At 52.0% G+C, this 17502-nt stretch overlaps 1 protein-coding gene across 1 annotated transcript in view; it reads right to left on the bottom strand.

Moving 5' to 3' along the window:
* Window positions 1–13140, bottom strand: part of LOC100905986 (T-box transcription factor TBX3) — a 28871-nt gene extending 15731 nt beyond the window's left edge. The window contains exon 1 of the mRNA XM_029112455.1: window positions 12361–13140. Within this exon, the coding sequence (XP_028968288.1) occupies window positions 12361–12791 (431 nt within the window). The 5' untranslated portion in view covers window positions 12792–13140. The remainder of the gene's footprint in view (window positions 1–12360) is intronic.
* Window positions 13141–17502: the final 4362 nt, after the last annotated feature.

Genomic DNA, 17502 nt, shown 5'->3' with positions numbered 1-17502 from the left:
GCGTGTTGCGAAGCCATGACGAACAAGTACAGAAGTACGAAAACAATTACAGCGCTTTTTATTGGACTCAAGGTGTGATTGAGAAATGAGAAAATGATCATTTGAATGGAAGCCTGAAGAGTAGACATAAACGGAATTGTCGATTGACCCGCATACCGCACTCGCTCTCTCTGCAGGCTCCACTGTTGCTAGTACCCATAACCGCAACCAGTAAGCATGGAATGTTCGCTCTGGCTGAGTTGAGGGACAGCTCAACTTGGAGTGTGTACTTGAACCTGTTATGCGGGTCTCTATTGAATTTATCCATCCCACATTGAATCTCCATGGGGGAATCTGAATTGATATTGCCGGCCCGACCGGAAGCAGGGCGCTCCTAGTCTTTCGATACACGGCTGCCCGACGGACATGGCCGCAATTCGATCATACCTACCTACCTACCGAGCGACACAGTTGATGAACGGATCATAAAGCCCTCCAGTGGGCGTTCATGGCAACGCCTCTCGTCTCTCACACTCAAAACGATGCTGTACCCTATACGATGATGTGATTGCTGGGCGAACTCGACGGCTCGTACGTTGTCAGTCTGTGGCCGTCCAACCTCTCTCGTGTATTTTGGCGGCTCCGCGTGTAAAGCAGACTGCCCTTAACACTCCAACACCTTTTCAGCGATATGAGTCCGACAGCTCATCCAGAATGATTATATGTGGCGAACCGAATCTCTTTATAGAACAGTACGCCATGGGTGCATGCTCAGTGAGCCCTTCCGTAAGGCCCCAATTCGACTGAGCCCTTCCGTAAGGTTCTGAATGGAAAGAGGAAATAACTCCAAGAGCTCGGATCCCTGGGCCAGCCGCTCACATTCTGCTGGGATCACCGAGTGATTCCGTGACGAGGGCTCGAGGAACACGCAATTAATGAGCGTTGGAAACTCGAGAATATTCCCCGCATCAAGTCGGTCACCCATCATTCCGATCCACGTGATAGCGATGATGATAAGCATGCTCTCCTCCATCATGATCTTGTTGACAAAGCTAAAATGGACTAATTAAGCAGCTGTTCCAAGCGGAGCTCGTCGTTCCCCGAGCTGACAATCAAGTCATCGAGCCGACGCCAGCGTTGTCGTGTTCCGCGAGGGAATAGCGACGGACATCAGGAGCACAGGAACAAGCGAATGGAAAAACGGACTACGGCGACGGTGATAGGGAGGGACGGAGGGAGAGAAACCGGAATGAATACGACCGAGGACGTGACCACTACGATGGGCACAATTCTTGAAAAGCGCGAAAGCGCTCATTGGCAGTCGCGGTCAAGCCGCCGCCGGGCCGGCGACGCGCCTCCCTGAGGAGAGGTAAGATCAACAAAGCTGGCTCCGATAGCATCTACCAGGAGGAGAAGAGGAACCTTCCCCGACTAATTACTGACCGGTCTCTTCTGAAGCACTGGCGTTATTTCACTTCTACCGCCGCCGCCGCCGTCGTCGTCGACACCGCGGCCGCGACGTCTTCTGGTTTCTTTCACGGCGCGCAGACGGTAAGCCCGTGAAAAAATCCAAATATTAGGAAAAAAATCCCGCATCTGAGAACTTCTTATGGCCGAGGAAGATCGCCGCCAGCGATAAGTATTCGGCTCGTTGCTCTCATCATTGCCGAGCATTATCTCTACATCTTTAGAGCTGTCAGCTTCCAGCTCAGAGTATCGAACTCCCGTTCTAGTCCATCGGCCAAGGAGCTCCGGTCATCGCGACGGTCTACGTCGTCGTTTCCTGCACTCTTGTGGTTTCCGCGAGGTCTGAAGATCGGTCCTCTGTCCCGTCGATACTCAACTCGACAAGTCGAGCGAAAGAGTTCCTTATCATGGACTCTTGATTTCGATTAGTTAGCACGAGCTCGACAGAAGATACCGCGCTCGAGACAAGAGGGAATTTTCGGAGGCTTCTCGGTGCGAGCTTGATCTCTCGCTTATGAATTCGAAGTTTCTCTCGCTCGAATTGGTTCGAAGGTGCATATCTTAGCGCAGCTCCGATGCGACCGAATGTTATCAGAGGTACAGCTGCCCTGCATGTGTGCCTATTGGTGCGCAGCATGGGACGCATCTTCGCTCATCCTTTTGGCTGTTGTCTACGGCTTCGGATCTCAACTTTCTCGACCTGATAGTTTGGTCCGGATGAAAGTACCGAAACTAGGAAGCAACGAACCGATAAAGCAAGCAAGCAATTCATTGAGATGCTCAAGCGATAGATTTCTTCGCCTCTAGTGCGCGTCTCGCTCGATGGCGAGCCGAAGGAATTAGCAGTTCGTCAGATGGCAGACCGAGAGAGCGGCTCGCACTCGACAGCAGGAAGATTCACCTGAAGAAGATCCACACGGACCACTGACCCCGAACATCGAACCGGACTCGGCCTAACAAAGCGTGCCAGGCGCTCCGAGAGCGACATCATCGGCGACACTGCGACGATGGCGGCACCTTTATCCACTCGGGACAGTCCGGGAGGAATCCCAGTGAAGCTGTCCGGCCCGGAGGAATCGCGAGCATTTTCGCTAGAAGAGACGCCAAAGCTTGTGCGCTCTTTTTTTCGCAGTTCAGATCCTGGCATCGCGCATCGAAGCTCTGCCGTCGATGTTTCAGTACCTCCGGAGATCTTGGGCGCCGCTGGGCTCAGCTTCGTAATGAAAGAAATACGCAGTCAATGCATTTATGGTCCACGGTAGGTACGTTCATAATGGATGCGCATGCAGTTCGCGAGCTATATGACCGGAACGGCAAAACTATCCGTGCAGCTTGTGTGAATTCACGGCGCCCTGATTAACGAGCTACGTGCGAGTAACTCATCGCTTAAATGAGCTCGCTCGCTTACCTGCCAACCAGCCAACTACTGTCAAGTCCTCGGAGTCGCGCTTGCCCCCCTCATTACACATGCGTCTCGCGCGATGACAATCATTCCACATTATTACCAGGTTGAACGGCCGTTTATGCAGCTACTCTCTTGTCAGACACTACCCAAAACCTTTCGCGAGACGGAGCATCGTTATAGCGCGCTCATTTGTCGCGTATCGTCCTCCGGCCTCACCTCAATCATCGCCGGCGACAATCGTTCGCAGCTCGTATTGACCCTACTCGGTCGAGTTTATGGTCCCGTACACCCACTCAGGCTAACGAAAAATAAATGTATCCAGGAGCCGACACTCACGAACTCACGCCGTACCGACACTCGAAGAGACTGAAGTACGTTCACCGAACACGCGCATTCTCGCTCGCTCGCACACACACAAACAGGTCAAACAGAGCCAGAAGACGCGTTGACAACCTACTGTGTGACCCGTTCAACACGTCTCGCGCACTTTAATGGCTCGCCGTTTACGTGCGTAAATAACGTCAGACTAAAAGGATCCTGTCAAGCGGATTAACCCATGCTTGATTATGTGACTCGGTGGCGTCGCCGTTCGAATGACCAACGATCAGGCAGGTGGATCGTTGGCTGGCTGGTGAGAATCACAGAGCCCCTCCGCGAGTGGCGAAGACCTCGTCCCCGTACCATTGACGCTCCCACAATATTATGTTCTAGTCGCACCACTTCGGTCGCGGATTCCATTTACTGAACGGCTCCTCGTGGATCGGACCATGGAAAAATCAGCTCCCTGCTCCCTGATCAGTGATCAGTCGGGAGAAACGATCACAATCACAGAGCATCGATCTCGAAACACGAAACTGAATAAATAGGAACAGCAATTGCAACTCCGTAACTCGATAAGCCAGAGGCGAAGCTGAGATCTATGACTGCTGCGGAATAAAAATGAGCGAAACGAGTTTCCTCAGCCCATCGTAGGAGTGCCGAAAACAACAGTGCCAGCAGCAGTGCCGAACGACGTTGCTCTTGGATGATCTATCTCTCCGCCTGCACGATATGTTTCGACGCTGGAGTCACTAAGTTCGCTCTACGAGTATGGATTGCTTTTTGATCGGTCGCTAAACTGTGGACGTTCTCGCTGGCACTCGTTAAGAGCGCCATCGGGGCGGACGAACCTTCAGAAAAGTCGAATTTAAAGCATCGGAAGAGGTCTATCAATCACGAGATGTTTGGAAGCCCATGTCGTCTCAAATATCTGGACAGGCTCGGAGCGTGTGTGTGTACAGACCATACCGCTCGACTTTGAAATTCGTTCATGAGGGAAACGCCATAGGATCTCCGGTCTGGAGACTTTTCGGAGAGATATTTCGTGGGTTCTCGATTCGAAAGTAAGTCCGAAGTAGATCGTCGCTCGCCTCTGCCTCGTATTGATGCTGAGCAGAACTTCTTCACTCGTTCCCTTACCACCGTCATTTACGATAATTGCTTTTCGCACGTCCGTTGCCAGGATTGAATTCTTTTTCTCGAATTTTCCCTCGCGCTGAACAAGCCTATAAAAACGACACTTTACGGCTGTCGAGCCAAATGACATTCCGTCCATCGGAACGTATCGGAAATGCTGTTTATATTTATCGTTATTTATTGGATGACTCCTCGCTCGACTTCAATAAACTTTGACAGGGTATCGCACTGTCAGCACAAGCAATCCCAGCGGAATTTTCGGCGACTCCGGAAAATTCTGCAGAAAATAGCGACCCGAAAGGAAGCGACGAGAAGCAGCAAAGATCATCCATAGACCGAATATGTCCTTCCTGATTCGCGAGAGGGAATCAGCGTGTGCCTTATCGCTTGAAACATGCAGATGTGCTGGATACAGACTCAGCTGATGCTTCCGATAATAATTTCAAGCGCTTGTTCTCGATCTCAAACGAATGTGTCAACGAAGATTCGAAACTACCCGAATAGATAAGTTCTTCTTGGTATTATCAACGACAAGCATTGGAGTAGAGCAATCACGAAACTCCGACCGAGGGCCACGGACGTAGTAAACACTTTACAGGTTTTCTGCGCACCTTGCTGGTGGTCCAGAGCGAAAGAGCGAACGTGGTGTCGCGCACAAATCGCTTCAGCAAATCTCCCGCGGCGATTCTCCTCCTCTCTCTTCATCGTTCTCTTAATCTCTATGTCAACTCATCTCTTCTCCACCTCTCCGTTATCGGGAGCCCGGTCATCGCTATCACTACTCATCAAGCGCTCGCCGGGTCGGTACCTTCGACGACGAGGAGAGCAGAAGACATAAAATCTTATCATAAGAATTAGGAAAATCTCCGGCACTTGTTAAATTGAACAAGCGAACGAGCGCTGTGGAGCCCCTTACGCGTTTCGACCGTGTCCCGAGAGCGCCAACTCCTCGAGGTGAAAAATCATCCCCAGACAGAGCAAGGCAACCCGCAGTCGACACCCAGAGACACCTTCCGCGAGAGATCTCGATCGAATGCGATGAATAATGAGAAAGAACATGATTCCATTTTAGATGCTCGCGACTGGTCCACGAGATCGGTGGAATCGATGAGTTCACGCAGGCAGCTCGTTCTGGCTCATTCGGAAGATCGTAACGCAAGAAACCTTCGTCACCCTCGGCATCAGTATCTGCGGGAGCTCCTAAGCGCGAACAACAGGAGCGACGAACACTCGGTTTTATCTTCGTTCGAACAGCCGACGACTCTTCATGCTCCTGCTCACCTCACCGGCACCGGAGAGAGAATGAGCTCATGGACGATGTTTGGTTTTCTGCATATTCTCCCGTGCGCAGGCAAAGAGCGGAGGAAGGAACAGATGCTGCCAGGAGGGTTCGTTGATGCTGTGAAGCGATACCCCTGTCGGGCGGGCGGGCGACCAACCAGCCATCCATCCAGCCAGCCCGTGAGCTGAGCAGCGAAGCAGGAGACAGGCTATGATGTCTACGTACACCAGCAGCAACAAGCATCAGGAACAACACCCTTCACCGTTGGCACCGTAATAATACACCTCTCACGCAATGTCTCGATCTCCCGTGATTGTGAACCAGCGCGCTAGCTGTTCAAACAATCAGCAACACGAGCAAGCTACACGGCGACTACCTGAGCTCAGCGCTGGGGCGATGACGTCGACGACGAAACCGACATACGAGGAGGAGACAATTTCAAGGAGAAAAAAAAAGTTCGTCAAGTGGCGAATCAACGTCAAGACTATGATCGGCCGAAATGTGATGAAAGTAGGAGGTCTTCATCAAGACCGACCGAGACAGCTACCGATCCTCCGAGAAAATCCGTCGGGACGGCCTTCACGTCTGTCGCTCTTCGGCGAGCTGGGAGGAATGGGTTTTCCATCGGGGCAAGTGTAAGAGTGACGCTTCCCTAGCGCCTCGCTGGATTCCATGAATTTTCGAAATAGGCCGATGGCTCGAAGAGGTTTCCGTTTCAGTTTGTCCGCTCGGTCGCCGGTCGCTCGTTCGTTCAGCCGTCCATGTTGGGCTGGCACAATAAATTTTCATCGTTCCAACTTTCAACACAGTTGAAACAAGTCCTGCCCCCAACAGAGAACGACGAGTTCTGTGCGAAGCGTGGTTTTCGTCGGCTGGCCAAAAGCGCATTATGATTCTGAGCGCTACGGGGGGATTATACGCACGTCCTTTTTCTGAGCGCTTCCAGTCTCTCGACTTCCACGAATACTTTCCCGTCGCGGAATATGGGTCCGTTCGAGGCGGATTTCAGCGAGGTTTGTGAGCGTTTCCAGTAACGAGTGGCCGATGGCGCACCGCGTGAGGCTCGAGCGACAGAACGGGGAGCGTAATGCTCGACGTACGATTCGTAGACTTAAGCAGGCGCGCCGCAAATCCTGGACGCCTCGCCGACGCCAAAACGTCCATCTTCGAGCGGAGTAGTTGGTAACATTTTAGCAACTCTAGCAGCCGACGAGGTAGGGTCGCTCGCTGGCTCATTGACTGTCTGTCGACTGCAGTCGAACAGACCGAACAATAATTCTTCTTTCAGACTCCCTCTTCCTCGGACAACAAGTCCTCCGATCAATCGGTACGCGAATCGTTCGGTGAGTCGAGCGTGGTCAAGTTCCTTGCGTCCGTCGAGCTGTTGACATTCGCGTCAACCCGTTGACGAATTTCGTCAACGTGAAGGAGCGGTTCAAGGTCTCGCGAGCTACTCCGCACAATAGTTCGAAGTTCGGCGATAAGCCCGACATTATTCGAGCAAGAGCGCGGATGACGCGAAAGAAAAAGACCCAACGCCTTGCGGGATACAAAAGCCGAATCCATCGCCCGTTTCTGCAGCGCGAAGACATTACGCCGTCGTTAACAAGCGGCGCTTCTAGACGAGCAAGGTTATTCGTTTCGATCGATGGAGCACTTTTTCCACCGAGCGAACGAGCGAGCGAGCAGAAGCAGAGCTCAGCGACCCGCTATAATCGTTTGATATTTGATCAACAACAATGCAGCTTCGATGCCAATGCTCCGAGCTAATGAGCACTGTAATGAAGTACCAAACAACGGTTCTCGCTGCCGATCTCGATCAACGCTCGACTGAGCGCCTGTCTGTTCGACCGAACGATAGACTCCTTCCCTCATGTCGCATCAGCAGCTCCTGCCGCCGCCCAAAAATCTACGCAAATCGTTCAAGCGAATATGAAAGTCGACGTTCTGGTTGGCCGCGGATCGAGAAGCCATACCGAAAGTTATGCACTTTCGTCTTGCATTATAGCTTATTCTTAGGTGAATTGCCTTTCGGGTAGAAGAACATAGCGCGGAAAATGATTTCCGTTGTCCGGAAACTTCTTCTGGACAGAAACTCGTGGGATTTGAAGCTCCTCGATTCTCTGCGGGCTCCCGATCTGTTCGGCGATCATGACGATTCGTAATAATTGAGATCTTATGGCAGACGTCGAGAACCATCAGCGCCCTCGGAAGGCTTGAGCGCGAATGGTCAGATTGATTCCCCGAGTCAGTTTTTTCCAACAACGGAGACTAGTACGTGAGTTTGTTCTTGTTGATCCCTTCCGAGGAAAGCTGAGAAATGTTTCGAAACAGGTACGATGCTGATGAACGAGCGATGATGACGGTCATCGTGTTGATGCGAGCGACGATGAAGACCCGCATAAGACTAGAAACGCCAAAACGAGAAAGGAACCGTGAAGAGTTATCTGAACACATTCGGGATTGAGAGAGACCTCAACCGAATGAAAAAGACATCTCGGAACAACTGTTCCGCCCGCATGAGGATAGCACCCCCTCAGGGCGCTTCAGTGTGAAGCTCAAAAGTTTACCCCCGATATCTCTTGTTACTTTTCGAGAACGTGTTACGCGAACGTCGTTGCATTCCTGAGAGTTTAGGAGGCAGCGAGAAATTCTGCCATTTCGGTAACAACGACGAGCCTTGTTCCGCGTGAATTGTGCGTTCGCGCATCAAAATTCATCCCTTCGTCGGGGAAACTAAATGAGAACTTCGAGGTTCCAGACCTCAGTTTATCCGATCGGTTTTCTCTCTATACTGCGGTGCTCTGGGATTCGGTTGGATATGCTCCATGACTTCTCATCGGGGCTAAGCTTGTTAGCACGAGCCTGGACCCCATTCGCGTTCCATAGGTCAACTCTGGCTTATCGATCTTTCACTTACTCAGCTGTTGCCTCGAACGGCCATTATGCCTTTAGAAGGACTCTGCATCAATTTTCATTAACAGCACTTGAGATCATCGATGTCTGTGATGAATCATCATTATCGCAATCGCCACTGTCATTATGATTAAATCTATCATCATCGTGTTCACGTTTTTCCGTTTCGGCTCTGGCCACTGACCATGAACGGCCGCGCTCCGGTATACAGAAAGAAGAAGGGATACCGAGCGGCTGCATTGAACGTTTCGAGAGCTACGGTCACTTGTCAAGCCTGAATCGAGCAGGGCGCGAAGGGTATCCTCCGTGTTTTTATTTCTGCATCCCGCTCCAGACTGGAATATTGCCGAAAACAGGAGAAGGCCGCCTGAGTCAGTTCCCTGTCTGTGGAATTGTCCTGCGGATTCCCAGGGATTAATCTCGTAGGTCTCCGCAGGGCTCTCAGGTCAGATATCAGATCTCAGCACTATTTTGAGACCCGCGAATTTGGAATGGATTCAAGAGAATCTTGCGCACGGCCTGAGTCCGGGCGATGCTAACCCTCTTGCATTGCGGCAGTCGATGCGAGAAGCAATCCAGGATATTAGAAGCTGCAGAAGCCTAAACTCCTCTCCCTGGGGCTCGTTGATACTTCGTCTTCGCCCACGCTCGTTTCGACAGGATTTTGTTTATTCGTCTAGAAGAGGAAATCGCTCATTGTGATGCTCTTTCGGCAATCGTACGAGATCTCTGGCGCTTTCCCGATGCCGGAGCGCGACTGAGTGGAGCATAAACATCCTCAAAGGCACCGCATCGGCTCAGCAGAAGCGATCGAGACGTCTCATCGATTCTCGCTGCACGAAGTGATATTTTCCCTCCTTCTCAGAGTTTCACAGAAGTCTCCTCTCGGATCGTATTCGCGTACCGAATTCCGCGTTCGAACATCCTGCGGTCGCCTTACCGTCCTTAAACGGTACGGAGTCATTTGTGGCAATTCCCCCAAAAATTTCGGCCCCTCGTTGGACTCGAGCCCAATCACCCGCGCGTCGTGTCGTTCACACACTTGCTTTGACCACTTAACGATCTGTTCGACGTCCCACTCTTTCGGGTCTCGCTCGAGGAGCATTTGGCGTTGACGTCGCGGTCGTTGTCGTAGCCACAAACCAACCGCAGAAGGAGAAGGAGCGCGTCGGCGATTTTGAGAACTGAACGTTTATCGTGGTGTTCGCTAATCGCGCCAGAAATACGGAGGCAGATCGTTTCATCGCCAGCATGACTTCGCTGAATGACGTTCTTTCCTCTCCATCGTGCTCCATTTTCTCCCCAAACCCGAAAGTTCCTCTGTGGCGTCTTTTGCCTTTCGCTCTCTGGCTGACGCTGTCGTCGGGGCGCATCTCGATCACTAGCGGCTCGAGCCGCTCATTCATCGGAATAAGCTCTTTCTCCAGAGTACAGTGGACAATCCGCTGTCTCACCCGGGAGCGCTCCGGGCGAACTTTCACACCGAAATTCCGGTTTCTAAATTCTCTACTGACCACAGGTGATTCCAATCCCCATCAGCGCTCGCCTATCAGGGCAAGCCTAAGAAGGGCTGCGATGGGGGAAAGTTCCACCCTGATGACTCCGCGCAATCATTGCGAGTGAAAAGGCAATGGCAGTTCCAAGCGGTTTGTCATGGGCGCCCTGCATCGCATGTACGGAACTCTGAGCATCGCTCTTCCGATTTCCGGGGGTCTCTCGGGAGGGCGTCGGAAATGGAGTCATTCCAAGGGAACGAGATTCAGCCGCGCCCCTGTATTTGTCTTCAACTTCTACCTCGAACACCGAAAGCAGATCTACTAAGCAGTCGCGGATGAATTATGAAGGTTCGTCGAAGTAAGAAGCCAGTAATCGCGGTGTAGCCGCAGACGGTACCTCGGACGAGACGATTCGTCGCTAACGGAGACCGCCAGTTTGGGAAGAGAAGCCCAGAAATCACCCTACTTGTCCCAATGCGGTGATTACCAGCTCGGAAAAGCACGCGTCGAACATCGCGGGTTTGGCCTGGAGGATATCGCATGCGTACATGTGGTTGCCATAATTTCCAGGATATCCTTGATGTCCTCAGTTTCCCTCGCTAGCGGAATTAGAAAAGTGTGAATCATTCTGCGAATGGACTCGAAATATATTTTACCCATAGATACATTCGCTTCTCGTGATCGATCATCGCAATCATGAGAAATTCGAGATGCTCAATGTACGAGGGATTCCGACCAATGATAGAGCAGCGGGCGTGTGACGTCATCGAGGGAGGTGTTAATGTTCAACACCTTGGTGAGCGAACGACTGAGCCCATTGGTCGCTGCCAGCATCAAGGGCGGACCGACGAGTTGTCACTATGACTGAGCCTCTGTATGATACCACCTGAGTTCTGCTGTATTACATTTTTCTAGATACGCGCGACGACTCTCGATGATCACGAACGGAAGCTTTGTCTCATAACGACGCGAGGTAATCCTCTGCCTCGGTCAAACACTCATTCTCATTAACATGTTGAATCAGCGCTACGCAACCTGAACGATTCTATGTTCTGTGACTTGCTAAAATGAAGCATTGCGTTCGGAGTCGAAAATTTTGCGCTTTCCATTGTTGTAGGGAGCCGAGACCCTCGCTCGGATATGAAAACTCATCGCTGCTTTAGTTGGACGCTTTGTCCTCCGCAAGTTACCGGTCCGATGATGTTCTGAATCGCATGCTAGAATAATCTAGGGAGGAGGCGATGAAATGATTCAAAATGCCGGTATAGCCGCCGAAATGTGAAATACGCTCAACACTGCCGCTAGCGACTGGGATCGAGATCGCAAATCGTGAGTTCTGCCCCATTGGAGCGAACACCACTGGCCCAGAGAAAAAGCATCCCGGTCTCTTCTCGAGTGTCATCATGTCCATTTGTGCCTAAAAGTGTTTTCAAATCTGGTCTCTGAGTGTAGCTTAGTGCGGGTAAGAGTTTCTAGTTGAATCAAATGTCAGCCCGCATTCGTTCCGCTAAAGACTTGCTCACCGCTTCAGAGCTCAGAACTGACGGCCGGCGCGGCGTAGGACCGGGAGATAACGATACTTAGGTAAATGCTATCGATAATCCCTAATAGCTTCCGCCGGTAATGATTTACGACTTTCGCAGAACATTCGAGGCCTTCGAATCTATTCTGGAGCACATGTTAATCCAAGTTGTGACCGGGGGTGTTCACTGAATTCAGTCTGCGCGGAGAAGAGGGCTAGAATGAATTTCAGGGAGGCTGCGGAAAGAAAACCCTTGTCCCCATACTCGGAAAATACCTTCATCCCTCTGAATCCCGCATCAGTTATCCGACCGAAGTATCCGCCTTTTGATCGTCCCCGATACACGAATGCCGAACATTGTTTAGCCTCTCGATGAAATGATCGGGAAAATCGTTTCCCTGGCCCAACTCACTCGCGAGGCAAAGCGGCCTCGCACGACGAGGAGTACACCTGACGGCCTGCACGTTCCTCCGAAAGCCTCACGGACTCGACAACCCTTCGATTGTTCCACTTCACGAGCGATGATTATATCTTCTCTACTCGGCACGCTCAGCGAGTATAAGCCTGGAGTCCCCACGGAAAGCTCGACGAAATATCGATTTTGAATCTGGTCCTCTTACATTTCCGATTTCATGGAACCTTCTCGGAAACAATCGAGATGACGCTCGACATTGCTACTTCTTTCGAGAGGAATCCCGAAGGCTTATCCGCACTGATAAGCTTCCTCCCCCCAAATGAACAGTGGTTCGTAGCTCGGAGCCATCATGGGATACTATCATGTGAGGAATGTTTCGATAGTAATTCTGAGAAACAAAAAGAGAATGGCAGGCCAACTCACCTCCCAGATTTCGTGACGACCATTTCTGTCCCGAAAGCGTGGAATTTGTCCCAGAGGTCTTTCGCCTCGAGATTCACTTGAGGCTCATCTCGTATGCCATCGTCTTTCACTGGTGCTGTGCCAAGACACGGAATCGAAGATGCTGGAGGAGGCAGAGTCAATGCCGGCTGGGGCAAGCCCAGCCCGAGTCCTAAACCATTCGCCAAAGGGTTCCATGGTAGACCCAGGTGTTGTTGTTGCTGCTGCTGTTGTTGCAACAGAATCTGTTGATATAGATGCTGATAGTACAGGGGGGAGATTATAGGCAGCGGGACCGGTTCAGGTGGAGGAGCGACGTCCTCCAGCAGAGATCGAACACTGAAGTCTTTGGCCTTCCTCGGAGCAGATGGGGTCGCGCTAACGGATGTAGAAGTAGCTCTGGCTTCTTCCATGTTCGGCACCTCCAGGTCCGAACTCCCGAACTTAACGGAGAACTCGGATTCAGTACAAATTTACTGGCTCGACTTTCACCACATTACTAACACGGTCTCGTGCGCTTCGGAGGTCAGCTGTTCCGACACTCCGCACGTTGCGCCACTGACGAGAAACGTCCGACAGGTCGGGAATTCGGGGAAACTCAATATGAGAGAGTCTATCGGGAAATTCCGTTCGACGGGGAAAATCCGTGACTCTCTCCACAGAATTGCACAGAGGGGTCCTGAGTCCTGATGCTCACAACTTCCACAAACTCCGTGACCTTCGTCGCGAATTTCCGGTGAATCGAACCCCCCCGCACGGGACAGGGAGCGCGGGGACGGAAAGAGCTCCGCTCGTCGGGGAAGTCGATGACAACAAGCAGTTTGTTCGCAAGCACGACAGACCGGGCACTTATTCGAGATGAACGAGCTCTGGGGATTCTCGGCGCGTTCTAAGGGCAGCGCCGTGTTCACCGTAGTTAAGCGTAGAACGTTTGGCGTTAACGCCGCCGGGAAGAAAGGCAACAGTCCGACAGTCAGTTGATCCGGCAGTCAAGCAAGCGGCAGCCAGTCTCATAGACAGTCCGTTGCCTCGATGCGAGAGGCGGACCCAACATAGAGCAGGCTTGGTTGGTTCACTTCGCCGCTTCTCTTCCTGCAATCAGTCCGCGCCGCTGCCGCCACCGTCGCCGCCATAGCCATCACCAACAACAAGACAGCCGGCGGTGTCTTTGAGAGCGCCATCTGTGGACCGAAATGGAAACTCGCGCGATCCGGACCAACTTTCCATAGTTCCAAGCATTTTTCCATTCCACGCGGAACATGTTTCTCGTTGAGAGAATGAAGCGAAAGCTTTTCCCCGATCTATATGGATAGGAGATTGGGAGTCGAATGATCGAGCTCAGAGGAGAGGAAGAGTAAATCTCAGCCTCGGCTCGTTTCCGCGCTGCACTCATCTGACGTTCGTGTTGAGACTACCGTCGAGATTTTGACTTGCGTAAGCATAGGGATCTCTGTGATATATCGTCTCCGAATACGAATTCGTACGATCTTTCCCCATGGGTGTGATGGTAAATGTCGTCGTCGATGGCGCGGAGTCTGTTGTGACCCATCCCGGCGGGGTTAAAAGATTCGCGGGCTCGATGACCAACAAAGACGACGACGATGAAAGAGAATTGTCCCGAGCTCTGTGCCTGCGGCTACAATGTGCTGAGCTGAGCACAACGCCAAACACAACGAGTATCTCTCTATGAACCATTGCTCATCCGGTAGCGCTCGAGCTGGCCAACCACACTTTATCTCGAGCGTTCAAAGAATACCGATCGTGTTGAAGCGACAGCTTGTCGAGGCTCCTTGGCACCCTCATTCACCACTGATTTCCGATTCGGTAGTTTCCGCCTCCCGGAGGGGCAACCGCATCCTAAGCTTGAAGGAGCGCATGAGATCATTTTTGCCATCGCTTTCCTACTCGCAATGAACGCGGGAAGTCGCAGAAAGATTGAGCGATTTCGATATGAGATCTGAAATTTTCGTCGACGGATCATGAAATTCTCGAGGCGTCTTTCCCTCTCGATCGTAGGAGCTTTGGAGTGGGGTCTATGAATCGCTCTGAAGACGACCGATGAAGACAGACCTAATTACACACGAGGTAGATGAGGAACTAACTGCATTTAGCACCATCTGCTCTCTGGGATCGATGTCACAGGCATCAGAGTCGTTTTCACGTAATTACTTCGAAAATGAGATACCCTAATATCGTCCCTTCAGCTGGTGTTTATTCCTTTGGTAGCTACTTATGGAAGGCGATCGACGGCTGCTCGCATTTCCATGGCGTCGTTATCGGGCGTTCGGGAGGCTCGGATGTTCGGCATTCACATCCACAAGCGAGGTGTCGGCAGTGTCTCATTCGGTGAGAACCTCCATCGTCAACGAGGCGAGACCAGGCTCGGAGGTCTCCGTTGAGTTCCGGTAAAGCGTCCCTCCGATTTTAAGCACCGACCTTTTCACGTAGGCTCAAAGTCTCAAACCGTGAGCTCGATTTCATTTCTTCTGGCTGGCGCTGAAACTCAGTGCGTCTCGCCTATGACGTGATTGTTGCGGTGGGTAACAGACGCGGCTCTCTATGCTGACGAGCCTGTTGAAATGGCACAGTAGGGTGCTGGCCGAAAAGATCAAACGAACACACCCATTGGTCGAGCCGGGTCTTCAAGGAGTGTACGCTGAAGTTGTTTCGAGCTGGCTAATAGGGTATTTCGCTGAAGGCTCCTGCAACGGTATCACGGCGACTCGCTTTTCGAAGCCATTGAGCCGCCAACCTGAGATTCAGGGCGTGCATCCTCTCCACGTTATCATTGAATAAACAGTTCTGAGAGGATTTGGTGCCCCCGAATGATCGTCGGGAAAACCTTGTGAGGCGGGATCAAGAAGTGGTGGAAGAATTTCTCCGAGCTCCATGCGGGACCACACGATGAACGCGAAGATATTCGGGCTTTGGATCGGGATAACTCTGGTCGCTCCAAACACTCCTCCAGAATGCCCAGTCGGCGACTGGGAATCATTCCGTACTTGCTGGGTAGGTTGACGATTACGAGGACAAGTTCTCCACTAAAATCTCCAGAGCGATGCACTTGCGGAGGTCAACCCAGGGACTGCACGCTCCCTCGGAACCATCTCAATGAACTGTTTCCTACGTGAGGCGCCGGAGAAAAGAAGACGGTCCCTCCCTTGGGGGAATTGCCGGTCGTGGAGTTCAGGGCCTGAGAGGCACATCATAACTTTTGAGTCCTCGCGCTCTGATCGGACATCTATTTTATGGGCGACCTTCTTCATTCCCAAGGTGACCCCTCGGCCGAAACAAAGATTTGTACCCGACAGAACGTATGGGTTTTCGGAAATTCCGCTATACATACGAAGCAATGGTCTGTCTTCCGTACCGACGGGATCCACGGTCTGGTCTCTCTGAGTCCGCCGTGATTCCGACACCATCTCAGAATTCCAGTGCAGCTCTAGACCGAGTACACGTTCCCCGCACTCGAACGTCCGCGGAAAACAACGTTGATTGACAAGCCCGCCAAACAGCGGGGATGTTTCCACATGAGCGCTAGGCGTAATACACGTGCGCAGGGCGACCTGAGATTCCGAGATACCGTCCGCTTGAGCTGGTGGAATCAGAACAAACCGCGAGTGAGGGAGGTGTTAATGCGGAAACCGCGCGGGAGCTTCCCGCCTACGCCGCAGATGATCCTGCGCGTTCCATTAGGCTCATGAGGGGAGTCTACCACGTCAATGAATACCACAACGTCACTGCGGAATCCAATAGAAGCATTCTCGATGAGGCAGAGCGGGATGCTCGCGCCACTTCTGAGGCTCGAGCTTTGATGGAGTGCGACATGGATACGCGAGAGCTCGGTTTGTCTCATTGCCACACATAGGTGCGCATCCGATTGAGGATCATTATCTGGATTATCGTACCCTCTCACTCATGTGTCAGTCAGCGACTCCATTGAGGTTGTGTGATCGACTCCTTGAGGAGCCGCATGCATCGCGTGGAACCCGAACGATCGAGAGGGGAACGGCCACAGAGCTGAGCAAGACAACGCGGAAGCTCTTTGCCTGGAAGTTCTCGCTTTGAGATTAACTCCAACCCGAATTCAACCAAGGATGTTCGACTAAGGGATCAATGCTGGGCTCCTGATTGCCTTCCTGTGTCATAATATCCCAGATTTCGATGAACCCCTTGCCGAACGACACCGACTCGTGACGTGGCAGATTTCAATATCGACTACCCGCGATCACTCGGCGCCCTGAGCGCTTTCGCGAGGACGTTTCATCCGACGACTTCCACGGGCGGAAGGATCCTCGCTGCGTGGATATTCAATCTCCTTCGCTCTATGACAACGAAGCCTACATGTCCCGCAAGGTCCCGAAAAATACAACCTTGGGCTGAGCGTGTCTCTGGACCGGATCGACTCCTCGTCCGTCCGTCACCAGTTCTTGTGCTCTACGGCTGGATGTAAATGGACTCCGCTGAAGACAGAGTGTCGTCGGAATTTCTTTCGAATGATGAAGACGCACAGAGACCGTCGGCCGACGCTCCTGTAGATGACGCATTGTCAGCACTGGCTGTAGGTTTTGAGGAGATCGAGAGAGCTCCACTTGGAAAAAAACCTGCAGCTGGCAAGCGACGGACGAGAACAATAATTATGCTGGTGCTCACAGGCTGTGTCGTATTTTCAATCGTAGCTTTCCTGGTGTTCCGAGGAATGCCGAAGGTGATCGATCAAGTGACTCGACCGCCGGAGGAGTCAGATGTGATTCCCAGGAAGACCGAGATCAGAGAAGAAGGTCCCTGTGGTTCGGCTCAAACGTATCCTCATTGTCCCTTGAAGCCATTCTTCAGAAGAGGGATTGAAACGGTTCTATCAGACGCCCCGAAGAAAGCGGAAGCTCTGTCCGTGAAGTTCGCTCTCAGGCGAGAAGACCACAAATCGAATATCCCCGGAGACGTTCACGTCTTGAGAGGAACGATCTGGAAAGGCAAGCACTGCGCCTTCGACAATGCGGACTCGAGTACGGCTCTCTCTGATTTAAAAGACGTCAACCCTTCATCGGGGAAGCCAAGTAAAGGAATTTTCAAATACACCCTCCAAGATGCACTGTCTTTAACTGTCATCTGGCTTCGGCTGTA

Source organism: Galendromus occidentalis, unplaced genomic scaffold (assembly GCF_000255335.2).
Source record: "Galendromus occidentalis unplaced genomic scaffold, Mocc_1.1 scf7180000077501, whole genome shotgun sequence".
Taxonomy (NCBI): domain Eukaryota; kingdom Metazoa; phylum Arthropoda; class Arachnida; order Mesostigmata; family Phytoseiidae; genus Galendromus; species Galendromus occidentalis.
Note: the sequence above shows the minus strand (reverse complement) of the source record. Positions and strands in the feature narration are given on the sequence as shown.